This window comes from Balaenoptera musculus, chromosome 3 (genome assembly GCF_009873245.2).
Source record: "Balaenoptera musculus isolate JJ_BM4_2016_0621 chromosome 3, mBalMus1.pri.v3, whole genome shotgun sequence".
NCBI classification, from domain to species: domain Eukaryota; kingdom Metazoa; phylum Chordata; class Mammalia; order Artiodactyla; family Balaenopteridae; genus Balaenoptera; species Balaenoptera musculus.
The window spans coordinates 168775211-168796149 of NC_045787.1; the positions used below are offsets into that span (position 1 = coordinate 168775211).

Sequence of the window (20939 nt, forward strand, 5' to 3'; positions counted from 1 at the left end):
AATCTGGCTCACATTTCCATGGGCTTTCTCTGCTTAGGCCTGATCCGGAGCTGAGGAGGAAACCCCACCCCCCTGCTCTCCTGCCTTCCACAACGGCCAAGCTCTTTACCTCTGAGCCTTCGCACATGCTGTTCCCTCTGTTCCCAGCACATCCTTCCATCACTCTTCCAAATGGCTGTTTCTCCTCCTTCAGCTCTTCTCTTTGCTGTCACCTCCTCTGGGACTGTGACCTCCGCTCAGCACCTGACCGTGGGCTGGGCATCGTGTGCCAGGCTCTTAGGAATTATCACTGAGTCGCAAAGGAAACATGACTGCACCCCAAATACCTTCGTGCTCCACCATATTCCCTAACGCTTTGTAGATGGGCAGAGTCTTGGGGTGAGTCTGTCCCACGGGCTGGCAGTAGAGCAGATAGGTGAAGCTTTGGGGCCAAGGATGTAAAAGCATCCCCCCTGCTATGTTGGCCTCAAAAGCTACACATTGAGGTGGTAAAACCTCCACCTGGAGCCCTGAGTGTCTGCTTGGAGTCGAGCCCCACCTGCTACAGGGGCATGGGTGAGAAATAAACATCTATTGTTTCAACCAACTGAGATCTGGGGGCTGTTTGTTACATGGCACAATGGAAGCCACACGGCCCAAGACAACACCCATTTCTTGTGGTCGACCCCTCAGCATTTCATGCGGAATGAATTCCTTCAGTGTCCACGTGAGGAAAAAGAGGCTGACACAGCTAGCAAGTGGCCTTCCCTCCGGAACAGTGCCCAGAAAGAGCAAAGGTTCCTGGCTCCTCGGCCCAAGACAGAAAGGCAGTTGTGATAAATACATTTATTTATTTCCTCAAACTCCCCCTGCACATCTGGTCCCACATCCAGCAGGGGAGGACGTAAGGGGGTCAGCCAGAGAGCAGATGAGATTTAGTGCTCAGAGTAGGACTGGAGAGGGGGTCCTGGTTGCCCCTCCCTCAGGAGTTGGGCCAGGGGTGCAGGAAGAGTGGTGTCTCAGTAGACCACCTCGTACACGGTGGCCTTCTTGTCCCCAGAGCCTGTCACGATGTACTTGTTATTCCCAGAGATGTCACAGCTCAGCACGGAGGATGACTCCTTGGACTGTCGACAGGGAGGGGAAGGGGGAGAGAGAAGGGAGAGTGAGGCACGGCCAAGGCCAGCACGGTCTGGTTCGTGCTCCTGACCACCTGCAAGTTCAGAGCAAAGAGGCAAGGAGACTGCCCGCAAGGGTGAGTCTGTGGTCCAGGCTGGGCCCAAGCCAGGACTCAGGGGAGCCCAGCGTGGGGAGCCTAGCAGGGGGGAGGGAAGGAGGGTGACACATTTTCCAGAGAAAGGTCCTTTGGAGCTGAGCCTCTGGACAGGTGACAATGCTCCTGGGAAGAGCGAGACCTCGGTTCTCTGGAACAGGAGAACTGCCCTTTCCTGGGAAGCTCAGAGAGGGTATGCACCAGGCATGAGGCCACACAGCACAGCAGAGGGCTAAGGCTCACAGCAGGATGACCTACACCAGCGCTCTGCAAACTTTTTCTGTAAAGGGGCCAATACTAAATTTTTAGGCTTTGACCTGAAAGCTCACTTAAGTCCAAATGCGCTCTGGCCATACGTCCAGAGACCAAATCAGTCTGTGTTACATCATCTCCTTTTTCTTTTACAACCCTTTTAAAAATGCAAAAACCACTCCACATCCAGCAGGATGGCTATAAGAAAGACAACAGAACAAGTGTTGTTGAGGATGGGGAGAAATCGGAACTCTCACACACTGCTAGTGGGAATAGAAAATTTGGAAAATAGTCTGGCAGTTCCTCCAAAGATTAAACAATTATCAGCAATTCCACTCCAAGATATCTGCCCAGGAGAAATGAAAACATGCATGCACACGAGAACTTGTACATGAATGTTCACAGCAGCCAAAAAGTGGAAACCACCATAGTGTCCGTCGACGGGTGATGGATAAACACAATGTGGTCCATCCATACAGTAGAATATTAGCCTTAAAAGGGAAGGAGATTCTGACACCTGCTACAACGTTCATGGACCTTGGGGACATGATGCTCAGTGAGAGAAGCCAGACACAAAAGGATAAATCTTGTGTGATCCCACTCATATGAGTCATCAAATCCATAGAGACAGGAAGTAGATGGTGGGGGCCAGGGTCTGGGGGACGGGATGGAGAGTCAGTATTGGACGGGGGCAGAGTTTCGGTTTGGGAAGATGAGAAAGTTGTGGGGATGGATGGTGGGGACGCCTGCGCGACAGTGTGAATGTGCTTAATGCCACTGAGCTGTGCGCTTACAAATGGCTAAAATGGCAACTTTTATATACATTTTATCGCAATTAAAAACAAAAACAGGCTGTGCACAGATGTGGCCCTCGGGCTGACCGCTCTGCTTTAGTAGCTCGTGGCTGGTGGGGACGCTTCCCTGTTCAACCCCCACTGGGTCCCCAGGCACCTGGTGTCCTGCGGGGATGGGGACCTCAGACACGAAGTACCTGGAAGATGCTGGCTCCGTATGGCGTCCTCCAGGCATTGAGCAGGTTGTCCTTCCCGGTGCTCACGAACCACCGCCCTGGGGGAAGGAGGGCAGGGAGTTCAGGAGCGGGGCAGACTGGAGGAAGCCAGGGCTGGGGGCTGTGGGCAGAGGCCGGGCAGCCTGGTCTGGCCTCTCTTCTCGCTCCCTTTCTCACACCTCTGCCCGTCTCTGGGGGACAGGAGGCCCCTTAGCTGATGCTCGAGCTTCCCCCCCACATTCCAGATACTGAAGCCAAGACCCCAAAGGGCTCCAACTGGCCTTCAAGAAGGGGGAGCCCCAGAAGAATGTTGCCAGATAAGAACAGGGTGCCCAGTTACGTTTGATTCTGAGATCAACCACACATCATTTTTAGTACCAGTGGGTCCCATATAGTACATTATCTGTTTGTTCGGGTTTTTTTTTTAAGTATATGTAAGTTCCATGAAATACTTGGGACATATCTATACTAAAACAAACAAACAAAAATTTTAGTGTAAGTATAGCCCATGCAATATTTGAGATATACCTGCACTAACACATTAGTTGCTTTTTAGTATAAGTATGTCCCACGTATTTGGGGGACATACTTATGCTAATAAATTATGTGTTGTTTAGTGTAAGTATGTCCCACAAAATACTTGGGATATACTTACTTATGCTAATAAATTCTTTGTCCTTTAGAGTATGTCCCATGCAATACTTAGAATGGGACAAGTAAGGAATGATTTGTTGTTTACCTAAGATTCAAATTCAACCAGGGACCCCCTCTTTCTGTCGTGGGTTTTTTTTGTTGTGGTTGTGTTTTGGCAACCCTGCCCCAGCGCCCCGGAGTCCCCACCCCAGACCGGCAGACACACACCACAGGAGGCAAATTTGAGGGAGAGCACACAGCTCTCGTGAAGATGCAGCTGGTATTTCTCAGGCTTTCGGACGTGCAGGATCTCCACGTTGCTGCTCTCCATGCCGACCGCCAGCCAGTCCTGGTTGGGGCAGTGGCCCAGGGAAAAAATCTGGGGGTGAAGAGGGAAGAGAGGAGATGAAAAACCCCTTGGGATGTGGGGGGGATGCCCAGAGCTGGGGGGCCAGGGCGGGGAGGGGAGATGTCCAACACTCTCCCGCTGCAGCTCCCGCGTGGAGAAGCAGCTGGCCCTGGGCCTGGAGCGCAGCAGGTAACTGCGTGTTGAGTCATTAATATTAATCAGAATTACACGGAACCCTGGGGCCTCATATCCATTATCTGCTCTGAACGCACAACAGCTCTGGGAGGGAGGGAGGGGGCGAAGCCAGCAAAGACAGTAGCTCCCCTTCAGCAGATGGTGGAAGGGAAGCTGAGGCCACATCCAGCTCAAGGTCACGTGGCAAGTCCATCAAAGACCAGGCCTTCTGACTCCCAACTTGGAACTTTCCCCACTTGCCAACACCAATTTTTACTTTGATTTGAAAGTATGCGGTGGCTTCATCAGTCTGTGCCCCATGCCCAGCACCGCACAGAAAGGCGTAAGGCCCTCACCCATCCTAAGCCTCTCAAAGTCTTACTGACAAATGAGACATGTGTGGAAAGAACCATAAATTCACAGCAAAGCCTGGAAGGTTTCACATGTTCCTGGCCATACGGAAGTGTTCCTGTATGAAGAAGGGCCCGGTGGGATGCGAGATATTCACCATGGGATCACCAGATACGTATGCCACCCGTCTAAATTTTGGGGACACGGGATGGACAACTATACCCACCTGCACCCCTGATTTCCCTATCAAAGGAAGCTTCAAGCTAAAGAGAAGGTAAAAAAAGAAAGAGTTTGGGGGCTAGTGCCCACCAGATTTCAAGGAGGGGGCAAATTGGAGATGGGTTTTGAAGGATGTGTAGGAGTTTACCAATGGGAGAAAGGAAAGGAAAGGCATGTCAGCCAGAGGGAACAGTGAGTGGGGAGGTCCAGAGGTATCACAGGGCATGGTGTGTGTGAGACTAGAGCACAGAGGTCTTAAAGAACAGGCCAAGGAGCTCACAACCTTCCCCCAAGGCAATGGGAGACAGGATCTGGGTCCAGGGTATCTGGAGACCTGTCCTTGACTCTTTGCTCTGCCCTGGGGAGCCCCATGATTCTGTCCAACCCCTTCACCACATCCTTGAATCTGGCCTTTCACAGCACCCCCAATAGAGACCTCTCTGTGTCCGGCTCCTATCTGTCCCCTGGGGTCAGCAGCTCCCCCACGATCAGTCCTGGTAGGGGGCGGTGGTCAGGAGCTCTCAGTAGGGTCAAGGGGTTGAAGGCTGGGAGAAGAAACCAGCTACACAAGAGACAAAGGAACAGAGGAATGGCTTGGCAAGAGCATCTGGGAAGATGATCTGAGGGTCTTAGTGCCCCACAGCTTGATACGAATCAGCTCCTTTGTGCTCCCCTGTGCTGTCTTTGAAGAATTAAAGAGGAAGGTCTGTGGATTTGTCTCAAGGACAAGAAAGATGGACACAGAGAGCAGGTAGTTGGTCCTGCCTGGCATCTGGAAGTGGGTGCCTCAGGGGGAGAGGAAGGGAGGCCAGATTCCTGGAGCTTGTGTCCCCCTTCTGCCAGATCCCGTGTGGCACCTGGGAGCTGAAGTCATGCTGCTGCAGCTGACGGCCCTCCCGCAGGTCCCAGCAGCGCACGGTGTTGTCCAGGCCCCCTGTCCAGAGCCGAGTGCCGTAATCAGAAATGTCGATGCAGCTGGCCCCATCCGTGTGGCCCTGGAATTGCCTGGAGGAAGGAGGGCCCAGGTGTCCATCCTGGAGGTGGTGCTGTTTCAGCATCCTCCCAGGCCGCTCCCACGGTACAAAGGGGAGACGGCAGGGGGCTTGCCCGAGGTCACAGGGCACCGGCCACCCACCTGACCATGGTCTGGTTCTGCAGGTCCCAGACCACGATGTTGCCGTCGCTGCAGCAGGAAAAGCAGACCTTGGCGTCGGGGCTGACGGCCAGGGCGTAGCAGGCGGGCGCCGAGGAGGTCAGCTCCGCCTTGATGCGAGGGGTGGGGGCCGCCAGGTCCCAGATGGACAAGGTGCTGGCCTCACCACCCACTATCAGACTCCGGCCGTCCGGCAGCAGCTTGCAGGAACGAATGTAGTTGTCCCGGTTCTGGGAGGGGAGAGAAGCAAGGGCGTGGGGTAGGACCCTCAGCCATGCCTGCCGGAGCCCAGCTGAAGAAGCCACCCCAGTTGGCCTGTAAGCTCTGCCCCTGGTTGGCCTATAAACTCCACCCTATTGGCCTTAATCTCCAATCCTGCTGGACTGTAAGTTCCACCCTCATTAGCCTATAAATCCTGCCCCTGGTTGGCCCATAAGCTCCACCCCATTGGCCCATAAGCCCCAACCCTGTTGGGCTATAATCTCCACCTGTGGGTGCCCTAAGAGCTCTGCCCCAAATTGGCCAACAAGCCCCACCCTGGTTGGCCTATAAACTCCACCCATTGGCCTATAGCCCCACCCCTAGGTGGCCTGTAAGGTCCACCCGGGTCGGCCTATAAGCCCCGCCCCGCTGGCCTGCAAGCTCCGCCCCGCCCTCACCAGGCAGTCCAGCTGGGCCACTGGCGTCTTGGCGCCCGGCTGGCCCACGTCCCACACCTTCACACAGCCCTTGCCGCCCGTGTACACATGCTGCGTGGAGCCGCTGATGGTGACCGCGCAGACCACCTCGCCGTGCGCCAGCGTGTGCAGCTGCCGCGCGTGCCGCGGGATGCCGGCGCCCACCAGCGCGTCAGAAGGGAAGGGCACCGGCTGCATCTGCCCGTCCGCAGACACATGGAAGGAGTACGCCCTGGACGGGAGGTGGGGCATGACGCACGGGGAGCCGGGACCCTCCCCACCCTCACCCCCCTGCCTGTGGCCCCCTGCGTTTAGAGACGGGGCCCCAGGATCAAAGGTCAGCGTGATACTGAAGAGGAAGGGGTCCGGCCGTGGCCCGGTGCATGGTAAGCAAGCACTTAGTGAATCTCCGTGGAACAGAGGATCCAGGAAGATGCCTTGTGAGCTCCAGAGAACGCAGTCCAATAGCAGCCACCAGCCACAGGGCCAGTTAAATTGAAAGAAATTTAAAATTTCAGTTCCTCAGTCGCAGTGACCACATTTCAAGTGCTCAAAAGCCACAGATGGCTGATGGCAATCAGATTGGACAGCTGTAAGTGCAGAACATTCCCGTCACAGCAGAAAGTTCTACTGATCTTGGGGCCAGGTCATTCTCTAGGGTGGGGCAGTCCTGTGCATTGAAGGCTGTTGAGTAGCATTCCTGGCCCCCACCCACTACAGGCTTGAAGCACTTGGGTGTGACAACCAAAAATATCACCAGACATCACTTAATGTCCTGGGGTTGGGGGGTGCGGTAAGGAAGCACAAAATCTACCCCCTGCTGAGAACCACTAGTGTAGGCTTTGCTTGTTACATAACCCTCTATCCAGAGAGCAACTCCAGGAGCCCCGATTATCTTACAGAAGAGACTTTCTGGAAAGGCAGAAGGGAAGCCCGACACCCACCCCACAATGTAAGCACCTGAGAGGAGGCAGGGAGCCCCACCCTGGTACTCACGGCTTTCCCCCAGGGATGGTGGGCAGGGAGGAAGAGATGGACGACCCTCGGAGATGTGGATGAGACTCAAATGCCATCTGCCAAAACGCCAACCGGGTGTCATGGGCGGATGACTCAAACCCACAACTGCCCTCTCCCATGCTCATTTGCCATATTCCTCTCTGTTTATCAGAGAACACCCCCCCCAATTTGTTTATCAGCCCCTCCCCAAGAAAGGGGAGATGCCCTTTCCTTTACCCATCCTACAGACGGGAAAGTGGAGGCTTTCACATGAGGGAACCCCAAGGTCTCTGGCTGGGGAATCCTATGGCCCCAGAGGTGGAAGGATCCTGATGAATCTTCTGTCCAATGCACAGAACAGGGGTCAGCAAACTCTGGCCCCCTGCTTGTTTTTGTAAATAAAGTTTTATTGGCACACAGCCACACCCATTCCTGTATATGTTGTCTATGGTGGCTTTTGAGCTATGAAAGCAGAGTTGAGTAGTTGTGATAGGGATCAACTGGTCTGCAAGGCCAAAAATACTTACCATCTGGCCCTTTACAGAAAACATTGCTGACCCCTGTTCTACAACTCCCCGTGCAAGTGCCCACCCAGGCTCAGGCCTTGAATAACTCCAATGACAGGCATTTTATTCCCTCTGGAGGCATCTACACCCACTTCAGGATGGCTCACTCCAGCAACCATCCGTCCCAGTACTGCCCTCTGGGGCCCACGCAGACCCTGTCTCCTGCCCCTGCCCCAGCTCAGGAGTCTCATGCCTCTCCTTCAACTCTTCCCCATGGTACATCACTTCCAGTCCTCTCCCTGGAGTAGTCCTTCCTCTACAGTCTACCAGAATCACCAAAGTCCCTTAAAAATCAGGGCAAACAACTGTACACCAGGCTGAAGCGGACCCTCACATCCCATGGCTGAGGTTCTCTGGTTCCCTTAACGCAACATAATCACAGTTGCTCTTTCCACAGTCACAGGTGCTTATTTGTATTAAGCTTGTGGGGCTACTGAGACCCTCAGATCGTCTTCCCACATGCACTTGCCAAGCCAGGACTTTCCTCCCTTTCCCCATTCCCTGGTGTCTCTGTGTGTACCTGGTTTCTCCTCCCAGCCCCCAGCCCCTGGGCCCTGCTCACACCTCCTGGCATCTCCCACCCTGAGGACTCACCATGGGGGAGCGTCCATACATCACAGAGCCGCTGACCTGGGGGGACAGGTGGAGGCTGACATAGGAGCTGGGCACAGAGAGGTCCCCATTAAGGGCGCTGTGGGAGCCCAGGCTGAAGGATGTGGTGAAGGGACTGGACAGGGTCAGGGGACTCCTCAGGGCTGAGAGAGAAGAGACAAAGACAGATCTTCAGACACGTTGGATCCAAATCCTGCCTTCCACTGCCTTGGGGGAGCTCCAGGGCTCTCATGCTCTGGCCCAGCATCCATCATACCCTGTCCTATCTGCAGACATTTACAGATGCTGTTCCCTCTGGCCAACAAGCCTTTCCTTTTCCTTTTTCAGTTGTTGAACTCTTACTCATCCTTCAAAACCCAGATTCAATGTCCAGCAACATCTCAGGAACATCCTTGAGCCTCCCCACTCCACCCCTTGCCTCCAACCTGGCCCATCTTGGGTCCCTTCCTCTACCCCAGCCCTGATCACAGAGAGCTGGGAATTTTGGGGTCTGGGTCTCCTCCCCCACCACCTGCGAGCTCCTTGAAGGCAAGTTCCAGGGCTAGTTTCTTTCTGGGACTCCAGAACCAGCCAGAGCCCGGCCACAAGACAGAAAAGAGGAGCACTCTCATCCCCACATTAATGATGGGGAAAGTGAGGCTCAGAGAGGTTGATCACTTGCCCGAGGTCACACAGCCGGTGAGTGTCCAAAGCTGGCCTGAAACCCAAGCCTGTCTAACTCCAAAGCTTGTCTCTCTAGCACTGGGCTGAAGCCCCCGAGCAAGTCACTTCCCCTCTCTGGGCCTCAGTTTCCCCGCCCATCAAGCCAAGGCAATGAAGAAATGGAGGCCCAGAGTGAGGCAGTGTCTAGTTCTGAGTCATGGAAAGGGCAAGGCAATGCCCCAGCTGGAATCCACACGTCCTGCCTCCCCCACCCCACACCATTTTTTGGAACTCCCCGGAAAGGAGGCCTGTCCTGGCAGGCACCAGCAGGTGCTCACCAATACTGTCCGTGGAAGGTGCTGGCTTGGCCGCGAGCTGGCGGAGGTGACTGGTGGAGCTGGGCCCAGGGGTGGACGCGTCCTGGGGCGGGGAGGAGTCGCAGGACTTGGAGGCAGGGGTGCCGGCAGGAAGATCGTTCTGGGGGAGAAAGGGCAGGGCTGAACACCCCCAAGCACCTGGTGCCTTGCAGCCCAAGGATCTGGGCAGAAGGTGAGTGGGAGGAGGGAGTACACCTGGAGCAGGCCAGGGCTCATGCAGGGACACACACACCAGGGGAGCGGGCCCCATAGCCGACCTCCTGAGCATGGGGCCCGTGTGAGCATCTGCACGCATCGGAACACCAGGCGGACGCCTGAGCGTCCACCCCACGGGGTGCACACACGTGCGTGCCCACGGGAACCCAGGCAATCTTGGGAGAACTGCGCATGCATGTGATAAGGTACACAGGGCAACCACAGGTTAAGGGATATGGTGAATATTCCTACATCTGGGGCATGGTGGGCGCACAGGGATCACGAGAGAAGGCGATGCACAAAGTTAGAGGCTGTCGCATCCTTTAGGGCCAAGGAACAAACTCTAGGATGGGCTCTCGAAGCAGGAGACCACAGTATGCTCCCAGATGCAAGACCCTCATCCAGTATAGCTGGGCACCCCCTTGCTCCCCACGAGGAGCTCCCCCACCGCTGTCCCTCCCCATGGGGACCCTGGAGGAGAGGGGAAGCCGGACCTCCTTCACAGAGGAACAAGCTCTGTCTCGGCTTTCTGCCATCGCTTCCTTTGCCTTTCAAGAAACTTCACATCTTCATCTTGTGTGGGTTGCACCCTATCTTTCCTTTACAAGGTCACACATTTTGTGATAGCCACACTCACACACCCACGACAGGGAGTGGATGGTGCCAACGTGGGGACCAGGGGGGCCTTCTCCATTAGAATAGCACTGCCCCTCCCCCTCTTTGTCTCCTTGGAGTGGGAGGAGGGCACAAGAGATGCGATGGGAGCCCCAACCTTGGCAGTTGCCATAGCAACCTGCTGGGAGGGGAGGCCTAGAAACCGACAGTCTCCCTGGTAAGGGCAGGGCAGGGGTCTGGGGAAGATTTGGGGGCAGGGACAAACGGAGCTGAATTGAGAATGCCTGGGGGAGTGCTTTTAGGTGGTCCACACGGCTGGCATTAAACATCAGGAGGCCCAAGGACAGAGTTGTTCTGATATGGGTCATCTTTTCTTGCAGGGACCACATCTCAGGTTGGGGCTGGTGTGTCCCCAAGGCCTTAACACTCCCAGGGCTGGAATCAGCCTGGCCAAGCCAGCAATTCTATAGTTTCACTGTGTTTATTTTCACCGGATTTCCTATTTATTGCAAGAGATACGTGGTTTCCACATAAGATGGTGAGCTGCCTTTTAATATTATTTACAAAGTTGCCTTTTCAGATTTACTGAGGTTCGGTAGAGTGAGTCCACTTAGGAAAAATTACTGGACTAATGTAGAGGTGGTTTTTAGGAAGGCAGCAAAATAATCACGAAGGGAATCCTGGACCACAACAGCCTGTTTCATTTCTCATCACCCCACATCTAATGTGGTAGAATCTGTTTCCAGGTCCCCAGGATGAATAAAATGAGTTTCAAGGCTTCCCCTACTCCTTACCAAGACGAGCTCCTTGGCTCTGGGGAGCGGTGAGCCAAGGCTGGAGGCCAAGGAGGCTGGACTGTCCACCAGGTCCCGACGGGCAGGGATGCAGATGGGTGCCTTTCCACATGGGGTGGTTGCTGGGCTGGGGGGCTCGGAGGGTTGGTCCTGGGTTGGAGGTGATGATGGGGGGGGGGTGAAGTGGCAGGGGAAGGAGAGGCCCTCTCTATACCCTGCCCATGTCCCACGCCAACCTCTAGACTGGGCACTTAGCACCCACCTTGGGAGGATTATGAAAACTCCCTGAGCCTCAGTGGACTCATCCGTAAAATGGGTTAAATGACATAAGCACAAATAGCAAGGACTATATATGGGCTTGGTTTTGTTTTCCCCCATTGAACAGATGGGGAAAAGTGAGGCCGGGGAAGGGGGTGTCACTCCCCCAAAGTGAGACCGTGAGCCAGGGCTTGAAGCCGCTTCCGTTGCCCACATCCAGGGTTCTCTGGGTCTCAGTTTCCCCACCTGTGCTATGGAGAGGAGGTCAGCCTGGGGTGCCCCAGTTTCTCCTACTTCCCCTGGCCCCATGCCATCCCCATCCCAGCCATCCCATAGAAAGGGGAACACCAGGACCCCCACTCCCTCTGGGTCCCCCAACTCCCCAGATAACCCACTGCCTGCTCTGTGCCCAGACCTCCTAGTCCTGAGGTCAGAGTGGGAGGAGGTTGGACCCCGACTCACCTCGTCCACCACCAGGTTGTAATCGCTCTTGTCCTCATCACTCTCCTGGGGGGACATGGGGGAGAGAGCTCACCCTGGCCATGCTCCTGCCTCCACGCCCCCTTACATCTCTTCAGGAGGGTTTGACTGGGGTTCTGGAGCTTGGTTCATTTGCTCAAGTACAAGGGAGGCCGGGGGGAGGGGGGAATCCTTCAATGGAGGAGGATGGAGGAGATGGAGCTGAGTGTCCAAGAGGTGCTGTGTGGCCTCACTTTACTCCTCTGTGCAGTGGGGGAAGAGCCAGAGACCAGGAGCCATCCTTACCTCCTTCCCAGCTCTCGACCCACAGGGGCAATCAATCTCTCAGGCTGGTCCGCCTCCCACACTGTCTGCCCACCCATGTGTGCCCCCCACTCACATAAGGTCCCGACAGATCCTTCTCCTCGGCTCTCTGCTTCCCATTGCCACCCGGGCCGCTGGGTCGCTCCTCTTCCGCCACACTCTCTGGGGGTGAGGGGGATGCACTCTGCAGAGACACAGGGCCCCAGACTGCGTCCTGGTCCAGCCAAAACCAAGGATCCCCTTCACTGTTATCAGGATCTGTGCCTCAAGCTTCCCATCTGGGAAAAGGGACCTTCCAAGGGCAGACTCAGTGGGGTCATGACAACCACAAATGTCCCCAGACATCGCCCAGGGTCCCCTGTGGGGGGCACTAGTGCGAACTGAGATGAGCTCTAAGTGCAAAATGCATTCGGATCTTGGAGACGTAGTACAATAAAAAGAACGGAAAAGATCCCATTAAAACTGTTTTAGGTTGGGAGTTTGGGTTTTGTGGGGGGCATGAGCCAACCTTGCAGGTCTCCTTGCATGGCCCTGCAATAAACCTTTCTCTGCTCCAAAAAAAGCAACAAAAAACAAAAAAACAGACTGTTCTGTGTTGATTACAGGTTGAAATATTTTAGATGCATTGTGTTAAATAAAATTTACTATTGAAATTCATTTCACCTGATTAACTTTTTTAATGTGCCTACTAGAAAATTTACAGTGGTTTACACAAAGCTAAACGTGTGACTGAAACTGCATAAACACACACACACACACACACACACATACGAGTGCATGTAAAACCGTGAAGTGGGAATAAGCCCTGTGGGTTGCACCCATGTCTGTTTCCTGGCTTTGATGTGGTATTTTAGTTGTGTAAGATGTTATCATTGTGTGAGGGGTGCATGGGACCTCCTTGTACATTTCTTTGCAACCTCCTGGGCATCCGTAATGATTTCAAAATTAAACAAGTTTAAAAAAATTACCTACAAGGCTCACATGATATTTCTATTGGTCAGCACTCTTGTATATGATAAAATGGAGTGGATGAGGGATAAATTAATGACGGAGGGATGGCTGGAATGCTACCCGGGCACGCATTTATTTATTCAATTGCAAAAAATCGCTAGAGATGGAAAATTTTAAATAAATAAAACTCTAGTCTTATGGGCATCCCCCCCCCACCAAAACAAAAGGCTACACAGTGAGAAAGCAGGACGCGGTCTCCTTCTGAGCCCCTATCAACTCAGAACAAGCAGCTTCAGCCGCATGTGAAGACAAAGCAAATGTTAGACAAGACGGCAAATCCCCCATGCCCCTCAACTTACCCTGCTCGGGGCTCTCTCCACTGGCAGGCGGGGGCATGGTGAAGAGAGAGAAGGAAAAAGAATGAGGGGTCTGTATCCCACCGTGCCAGAGCGCAGAGCCCTCCACAGTGTATAAAGCCCCCTTCCCAGCTCAGAACCCCCCTTCTCCTTCCAACACCCTTGCAAGGGGTGGACAATCCCTTCCCTGCACCATTCAGATAGATGCCCAGAGAGGGACAGAACTTGCCTAAGGACACACAGCCCACTGGGAATAGAGTTGAACCCGCGACCCTGCAGGCCCTTTCATGAGTTTGATGGTCCTGCTATCCTCTCCTTGGGCCCTTGCGTGCCCCCAGCCCGCGGCATCTGGTGATGTCCACTCACCTCTGGACCCCTCGGCCTCCACGCCTGCCCGGTCCTCCTTGGCGACCGCGGCCAGCTGAGCCTGGGCGGCCAGGGCTCCCGACAGGGCCAGCAGCCCCGTGGCACTGCCGCCCACCAGCCCAGCCGGGCGAGGGGTGAGGGGCACAGGGGGGGCGTGGTGGGACAGCGGCTGGAGCTGCTGCTGCTGGAGAGGAGGGGGGTGGGCCAGGGGCGGGCGGGGCCCCGACCGTGCCCTCCCCCCGCCCCCCCGGCCGCCCCACCCCCCCCGCAAGAGGCTACGGAGAGAGAGCCCGGACAGGCAGGGTCCAGGCAGAAGCGCACCCTTGGGGTCTCCAGGGGGGCCAGAGCCCAGGCCAGCTGCCCACCCGGCACCCCCAGCTTCACCACCCACGGCAGGGCGGGGCGGGGGCCGGAAGACTCACGCCGATGAGGCTGTTCAGCTCCCCCACGGTCACCTGCTTGGCCCGCTCCACGGCCTGCAGGACCTGCTGTTGGTGCTGGGGGTGGCGGGGGGGAGGCGCTCAGGAGAGCCCCCCATCTGCTCGGCAACCCCACCTCCCAGGCCATGCCCTCCGGGGCCCCTCTTCTTCTCTCACTTTTTTTTTTTTTTTTGGCGTCGGGATCTTAGTTCCCTGACCAGGGATCGAACCCGTGCCCCCTGCCATGGGAGCGTGGAGTCCTAACCACTGGACCGCCAGGGAAGCCCCTTTTCTCGCTTGCTCTTTGTAGTTTCTTTCTCTCCCTCTCTGCCTTTCCTTTCAAAATCATGAAACAGACAGACAAAGAAACAAAGCATTTAAGTGCAGTTCAAACTAATAATTAGAAATCGGGGTTTATACATCAGGGTCCCTCCCTCGGCACTGCTTACGTGGGGGCTGGGTCACCCTCTGTGGGCGTTCGTCCCAGGCACTGTGGGGTGTGGAGCAGCATCCTTGGCCCCCACTCACTCGATGCCAGGAGCCCCCCAGGGGTGATGACCACAGATGTCCCCAACATCACCCAGTGTCCCCTGGGGGCAGAGTCACCCCCAGTAAAGAACCACTGTACACATCAGTACCCGAGTACCAACCACCCAGGTCACAAAATACAAACTGGCAGCCTCTAGAGGCCCCGTGCACCCCACCCTCATCCCACCCTCCTTCCTTCCTCTCCCCACCTTCCTGCAGTGATAAAATGTCCTCAATCTGCACTGTTGGATACGGAAGCCACATGTGGCCATGGGCACTTGATATGTGGCTGGTGCAACTGGGAACGGAATGCATCCTTTAATTTAATTTAATAGAAATTTACATGTAAGTTTAATGTAATACGTTTTAAAAGAAATATAAATTAATACAAATGTAAATGGCCACACATGGCTGGTTGCTCCTGTGTGTGTTCTAAGGCCACCTGTGCACCTGCAACTACCCAGGATGGGGATTTGGGCTGTGTGACACCACTAAGGAGGTGTCAGGGTGCTAACCAGGCGCTCCTGTACAGGTCATGCCTGTGAGAGTGTGTCCAGGCCAGGGATTAGTACATTTTGACTGTAAAGGGCCAGAGAGTCAATATTTTCAGTTTTGCAGGCCAGAGGGTCTCTGTGAAAACTCCTCAACTCTGCCATTTTATGGGGAAAGCTGTCATAGACAATAAGGCCATGAGTGGGCGTGGCTGTGTGCCAATAAAACTTTATTTACAAAACAAGTGAAGGGCCGGTAACTTGGCCCTCGGGCTATACTTTGCTGACTCCTAGTCTAGAAGCATGGAATTTGCTGGGGCACACGTGTGTGTCTTAATTCACTCCTTCCTAAAGTCTTTTTACCCTGTTTCCTGTGGTTTTGGCCTTTCTCACTCTGGGCCACCTTGTCCCCATCCTGGGCTTTCAGACACCGTCTCTAAGTCTGAGACCAGACAGAATCTCACTCCATCCCAAGAGCCCGGAAGCCTCAGATTCAATGAGGTCCAAACCAAGAGGAGCACCTTTCCCTTTTTTTGGTCCCCAACACAGTGAGGGCCCCCCTGTATCCACCCTGTGTCAGAATCCGTCCTCTTGTCTCTCTGGAGACAGGATGCTCCAGACGGAAGCAGGAACAGGGGATGCAAAGGTCCTGAAGAACTTGGGGCATTTGCACAAGGGCTAACTTTATTTTTTTAAGTTTCAATGAAGTGCTCATACTCTATTGTTTTATCTGCCCTGTTCCACCTTTTTGTACTATTGTGGTTACAAATAGGTAAGAGTTACCCTTTTAACCACCTTTAAGTGCACAGCTAAGTGGCATTAAGTACATTCACATTGTCCTGCGACCGGCCCCACCAGCCATCTCCAGAACTTTCTCATCTTCTCAAAAGGAAACTCTGTCCCCAGGAAACACTGACTCCCCGCCCCCCTCCCCCAGCCCCTGGCCCCCACCATCTACTTCCTGTCTCTATGGATGTGATGACTCTAGGGACCTCAGGTGAGAGGAATCAGACAGTATTTGTCCTTTTGTGACTGGCTGATTTCACTCAACATAGGGACAAAGTACTAAGGACTAATTTTTATTGGGTGTTTACTAAGCACCCAGCATCATCTTCACCACCTTGTATGTATCAACTGTTCTAAATTTCATGACAGAGGCACAGAGAGGGCAAGCCACTAGCCCAAGGCCACACAGCCAGGACTCGGACCGAGGCAGCCTGGCTGTAGGCTTGAGCCCCCCTCCTCCCCCTCAGCCAACACCCCCCCTCCATCCTTAAGGCCCCAGCCCAGCCAGTGCCCAGGCCCCCAGGCCACCCAGCAGAACCAGTGCCTGTGGCATCCAGCCAGACCCCCTCCCCCACCCTTCTTCCAGCTCCGCTCCCCATCCCCCCACCAAGCCCACTCACCTCCTGCGTCAGGAAGGGGATAATCTGAGCACAGATACCACTGAGGCGCTTCACAATCTCAGCCTGGCAGGAAGCAATGGGGAGGAGGCTTGGAGGGGAGGCTGTCAATCCAGAACCTCCACTCCAGGGCATAACAAGCCTTTGCAAAGCTTGGGGTGAGGGGCCTGTCACCCGCAGGTGCAAGTGTGGGGCATGGGCTCCGGGATAGACTGAGAGCCTGGCAAGGACACCGTCCACCTGATGTCCAGGGCAGCCTTGAGCCGGAAGACAGGACAGACAGATACACCACCCGCCAGACCCACTCAACAGAGATTTCCAGAAAGCAGTTGCGCAGCCGCCCAGCGCAGACTGGGACCCCGAGGAGCTTTGAGTTTGAGCCCTGGCTGGGCCCAGGTCTCTCTCGGGCATGGCCCCTCTCTGGGTCGTGCCTGCGCCCTGGGGCTGCAGTCAGGGGCGATCCCAGAGCACCACACTCAGGGGTGTGATGCTGTGATATAAGAAATATACATTTGGGGGAAAAGAATTTGAAAAAGAATAGATACATGCATATTGTATAACTGAATCACTTTGTTGTACACCTGAAATGAACACAACATTGTTAATCAACTATAGTCCAATATAAAATAAAAAGTTAAAAAAGAAAGAAAGAAAGAAAGATACATTTGCTCTTTGCGCCAGTTCCTGGCACAGAGCTCCTAAACCCCTAGAGATTTCAGAGTAGTAGACGCAAGAGGAGCATCTTTTGTTATTCACAATAAGCCTGTTTCATCTGCACGTGAGTTTATTAAGAGGGATGGAACTTTCAATCCCACCCCCAACCCCTGACCTCCGTTTCACCTGCACATGAGTTTATTAAGAGGGATGGAACTTTCAATCCCATCCCCAACCCCTGACCTCTGGGGAGGCAAGAGGAGCTGGAGGTTGAGTCAATCACCAATGGCCAGTGGTGAAATCAATCGTGCCTAGGTAATGAAGCCTCCCTAAAAACCCCTAACTGAAGTGGTTTCCAGAGCTTCCGGTAGGTGGACACATGGAGGTGCTGGGAGGGGGCGCTTGGAGCGGGCACGGAAGCTCCATGCCCTTCTCCATACCTTGCCCTGTGTATCTCTTCCATCTGGCTGTTCCTGAGTTATATCCTTTATCATGAAAGGGTGATAGTAAGAGCTTTCTCAAGTTCTGTGAGCCATTATAGCAAATTATCAGAACGAGGAGTGGGTCGCGGGAACCTTGATGTATAGCTGGCGGGTCAGAAGCCCAGGAGGTCTGGACTTGTGATAGGCATCTGAAGTGGGGGCAGTCCTGGGGGGCTGATCCCTGAACCTGTGGGGTCTACACTGTCTCTGGGTAGTGTGTTAGGATTGAGCTGATGTGTAGGACACCCAGCTGGTGTCAGAGTTGGAGAACTGGTTGGTGTAGCAAAAACGAAATATTTGGTGTCAGAGGATAGAAATAGGATACAAAGAGTGTGGTTTTACTTGTAGGTTTCATCTGGGACCGGGGCTGGGCAGGTGATGCCCCATAGAGGCTGAACAGAGGGGAAGCATGTAGGTGGGTAAGGGGGTGTTTCGTCAGCCTGTGCTTTGCCTCTGCCTCAGTTACAGGAGTGCTGGGTGCTGCGTGTATCTGGGTGAGGTTTGTGTCTTCCATCTGCTACCAGGAGGGTGGAACGAAGGCTCCTAGGGCCGGGACCCTATCCCTTACCCTCCATCCTGTAAGGGGGTCTATTTCATGCACCCATGGGACCACACCATGCTCCAGGCAGACAAGCCCCCCGCCACCTACACCAGACGCAGCAGAGCCCCCAGAGACCCAGAAAAGCATGCAAAGGCAGGTGCCCCCAGGCACTCCCAGCATACCCCTACTTCTTCCCACCCACCAGAAAGACCCTAGGTTCTGCCCATTTATTCTAATATTTGGATGGACAAAATCCAAGATTCCTTCAACCTCAGAATCTCGGGGTCCCTTTCATCCCCTTAGAAAACATCAGGGTGCATGGGTGATAGAATCCTCGCCTGCCCTTAGAAACCATCAGAAAATCTCGAGCTCAGTCTCAGGATCTGGGGGTTAAACTTGGGCAACTGAAGTCAATTGCAGAACCTTCAGGTCTAACTCAGAACCTTGAGATCACACTCAGAAGCTGAGGACAATCTCAGAACCTCAGATCATTAGGGTTAATCTCAGAACATTCAAAACAGCGACAGAACCTTGGGGTCCGTTTCAGACCCTCAGGATCCATCTCCAAATGTCAGACATGCTGATCTGAAAGGGACCTCTAAGACTGTCCATTTGTCCCCCTCCTGGGACAGAAGTCCCTCCCCAGCCTGGCTGACCTGGCTGCTGGCTTCTGCTATGAGCCTTCCTTGACAGGGATGCCTGGCCCCTGTCCACTGCCCGACTCTCTCGTAGACAAGGTCTCCAGAAGTTCATTTTCCTTTCATGAGGCTGAAACCTGGCCCCCTGATCCCAGAGATTTCAGGATAAGACCTCTGTTCCCTGGAGCAGAGGGAGCGCTGGGTCCCTCTCACAACTTCCAGACCGCCGCCCCCTCCCACTGGACACCCTTACCCCCAACACACAGTTACCTGCTTATGCATTTCAATGTTGAGCCCGTAGGACATTTCATAGTACTGCAAAGGAAAAGCTGTCTGGCAATGTCCACCGTACCCATGGATGTCCAGCTGCTCTGGGTGATGCTGGGTCTTCCAACAGCCCCCAGACTGGGGGGGATCACAGCAGGACCCAGAGCCTCCCAGCTCCTTGGGGGCCCAGAGGGGGAGCCCAGAGAAGAAAGCAGGAACCCCCTCCATTCTCCCCAGGGGAGTGGGGGAGGGGGGCAGTACCCAGATACCCTAGTCCCTCAGAGATGCCCATGAGGAGAGTGGGCATCCTTGCCTTATTGTTCTTAAGAGCTGGGAGGGCCCTGAGAGACAGTCTAGAATCCCAAGCAGCCCACTTTACAGATGAGGGAAAATGAGGCCCAGAGCAGGCCGAGGACTTGCCCCAGAGTGGTACTAGAGTCGGGGTTCACACCCCACGTGTTTCCACTCACAGCCAAGCCCTCTTCCCCACTCTCCCCCCCTCCCTGCCCCGTTTTGACAACCCGCCTTACCATGACATAATGTCGCTGCATTTCTGTCTTCTCACTGGCCAACTTCTCACACTCCAGCTTGAGGCTGGGAAGGAGACGGGTAATCGGGATCCCACTCTCCCTGCCCCCCCAGCAGGGACACCCACGGACCCCTTCTGGGCCAGTTTCCAAAGCGATGGGATTGGCTCTCCCCCGCCCCACTTCCTCACACACACACCCCACCTCCCGCCCCCAGGCCCACCCCATCCCTTCCCAGGCTCAAAATGTCCCAGCACTGGACCATCCGTCCTCCTCACCTGCGATTCTACCTGAAGCCCTCCCTCCCCACGCCCCTGGGGCCCCTCCCTCCTCCCTGCACGCTGGAGGCCCCGCCCCTTCACCCCAGCGGGCCCCGCCCTTCGCCCCCAGGTGAGCCCCCGGGTGAGATCCCGGGGCCCCTGGGGCGGGACGCCCCCGTCCCCCCTCACCTGTGGTACTGAGCCTGAAGAAACTGGAATTCTTCTTTGATGCGGTCGCAGATCTCCAAGATTGAGAACTTGAAGGGCTGGCCGGACTGAAGCGGGGTCTGGGGGTGGGAAGCCGGGGTCTGAGTTCCCGGACGCGCGACCCCCCCTACCCCCCGCAGCCCGGCCCCCCACTCACCGGGTGCCTTCCCTGGGGGTACATCCTGCCGATTCGGGAGGCCCCCCCTCCCACGCCGCCTGAGCTTGACAATATGGGGACGGGGGCGGAGAGGGGGCGGAGAGGCGGCGGCGGGATGGGGGAGAGGCTGGGGTGGGGGGCTGCCCGAGAAAGAAGGGGGCAGCGGCGTGGGGCAGGGGACCCCGGAGTCCCCCGCCCCCCGAGCGAGCGCGCGGGGTCGCGGGGACCGAGGGGCGCCAAGGCCCCTGCCGGGCGGGGGGCGCGAGGCCGGCGCAGAAGGTCGGGCGAGCGGCGGCCGGTTTCAGAGGCGCGGGCGACGGGCCCCGCGCAGAGCCGCCTCCCTCCGGCGGGGCTCGGCCGGGAGCCGCGGGCAGAGCCGCCTTAAGGTGGCGCCGCCGCCCCCCTGCGCATCCGCCCCGTGCAGCCCCGCGACCGCGGCCGCGGCCTTGGGACCACCCCCTCGCTTCCACCAGGGACCAGCGGGGAAACTGAGGCTCGCGTCCAGCCCCGCAAACGTCGCCCCCTCGCCCTCCCTGAGGGCCCATGAGAGAAAAGCCCAATAAATACCTAGTGGCCCACTGTGGGAGTAGCTTGGTGGGGAGGGGGGCAGTTGGGGGCCAGAAATGGCCTTTCTGAGGAAGTGGGCTAAGACAAGGGTCGGGAGGAAGCAGCCTGCCGAGTGCTGGCTGGGAAACCTGCCTGCACAGAAAGGGACCAGGTGAGGGATGGGGTTGCGGGGCAGAGCTAGGCCCTTGCCCTTTCCTGGCCTCAGTATTCGCATCTGT

The 20939-nt window shown here is 55.6% G+C and overlaps 1 protein-coding gene across 4 annotated transcripts; it reads right to left on the minus strand.

Annotated features, from left to right (window-relative positions):
- Positions 1–810: 810 nt before the first annotated feature.
- Positions 811–20447, minus strand: TLE2 (TLE family member 2, transcriptional corepressor). 4 transcript variants are annotated; one of them, XM_036846752.1, is made up of 20 exons: positions 20155–20447; positions 19980–20077; positions 19534–19597; positions 19007–19051; positions 16425–16487; positions 14003–14077; positions 13581–13761; positions 13218–13237; positions 11984–12091; positions 11587–11631; positions 10867–11016; positions 9224–9362; positions 8226–8386; positions 7066–7142; positions 6052–6301; positions 5375–5622; positions 5097–5244; positions 3375–3525; positions 2496–2572; positions 811–1106 (listed from the first exon to the last, which is right to left on the minus strand). In XM_036846752.1, the coding sequence occupies exons 1-20, from the start codon at positions 20176–20178 to the stop codon at positions 999–1001; spliced, it is 2232 nt and encodes a 743-aa protein (XP_036702647.1). In that variant the 5' UTR covers positions 20179–20447; the 3' UTR covers positions 811–998. The 4 variants fall into 4 exon arrangements, with proteins under 4 accessions (XP_036702647.1, XP_036702648.1, XP_036702646.1 ...); XM_036846753.1 differs by having other exon boundaries at positions 838–1106; positions 6109–6301; positions 13581–13764; positions 20155–20399; XM_036846751.1 differs by having other exon boundaries at positions 838–1106; positions 13581–13764; positions 20155–20399.
- Between the last annotated feature and the right edge of the window lie 492 nt (positions 20448–20939).

Excerpts from the sequence above, each read along its gene's own strand:
- TLE2 (XM_036846751.1), bottom strand. The coding sequence starts at position 20,178 with ATGTACCCCCAGGGAAGGCACCCG. Across the intron at positions 19,598-19,979 it reads CTTCAGGCTCAGTACCACAG|CCTCAAGCTGGAGTGTGAGA; the intron begins GTGAGGGGGGAC and ends TCTCCTTCCCAG. Across the intron at positions 11,632-11,983 it reads AGGATCTGTCGGGACCTTAT|GAGAGTGATGAGGACAAGAG; the intron begins GTGAGTGGGGGG and ends ATGTCCCCCCAG.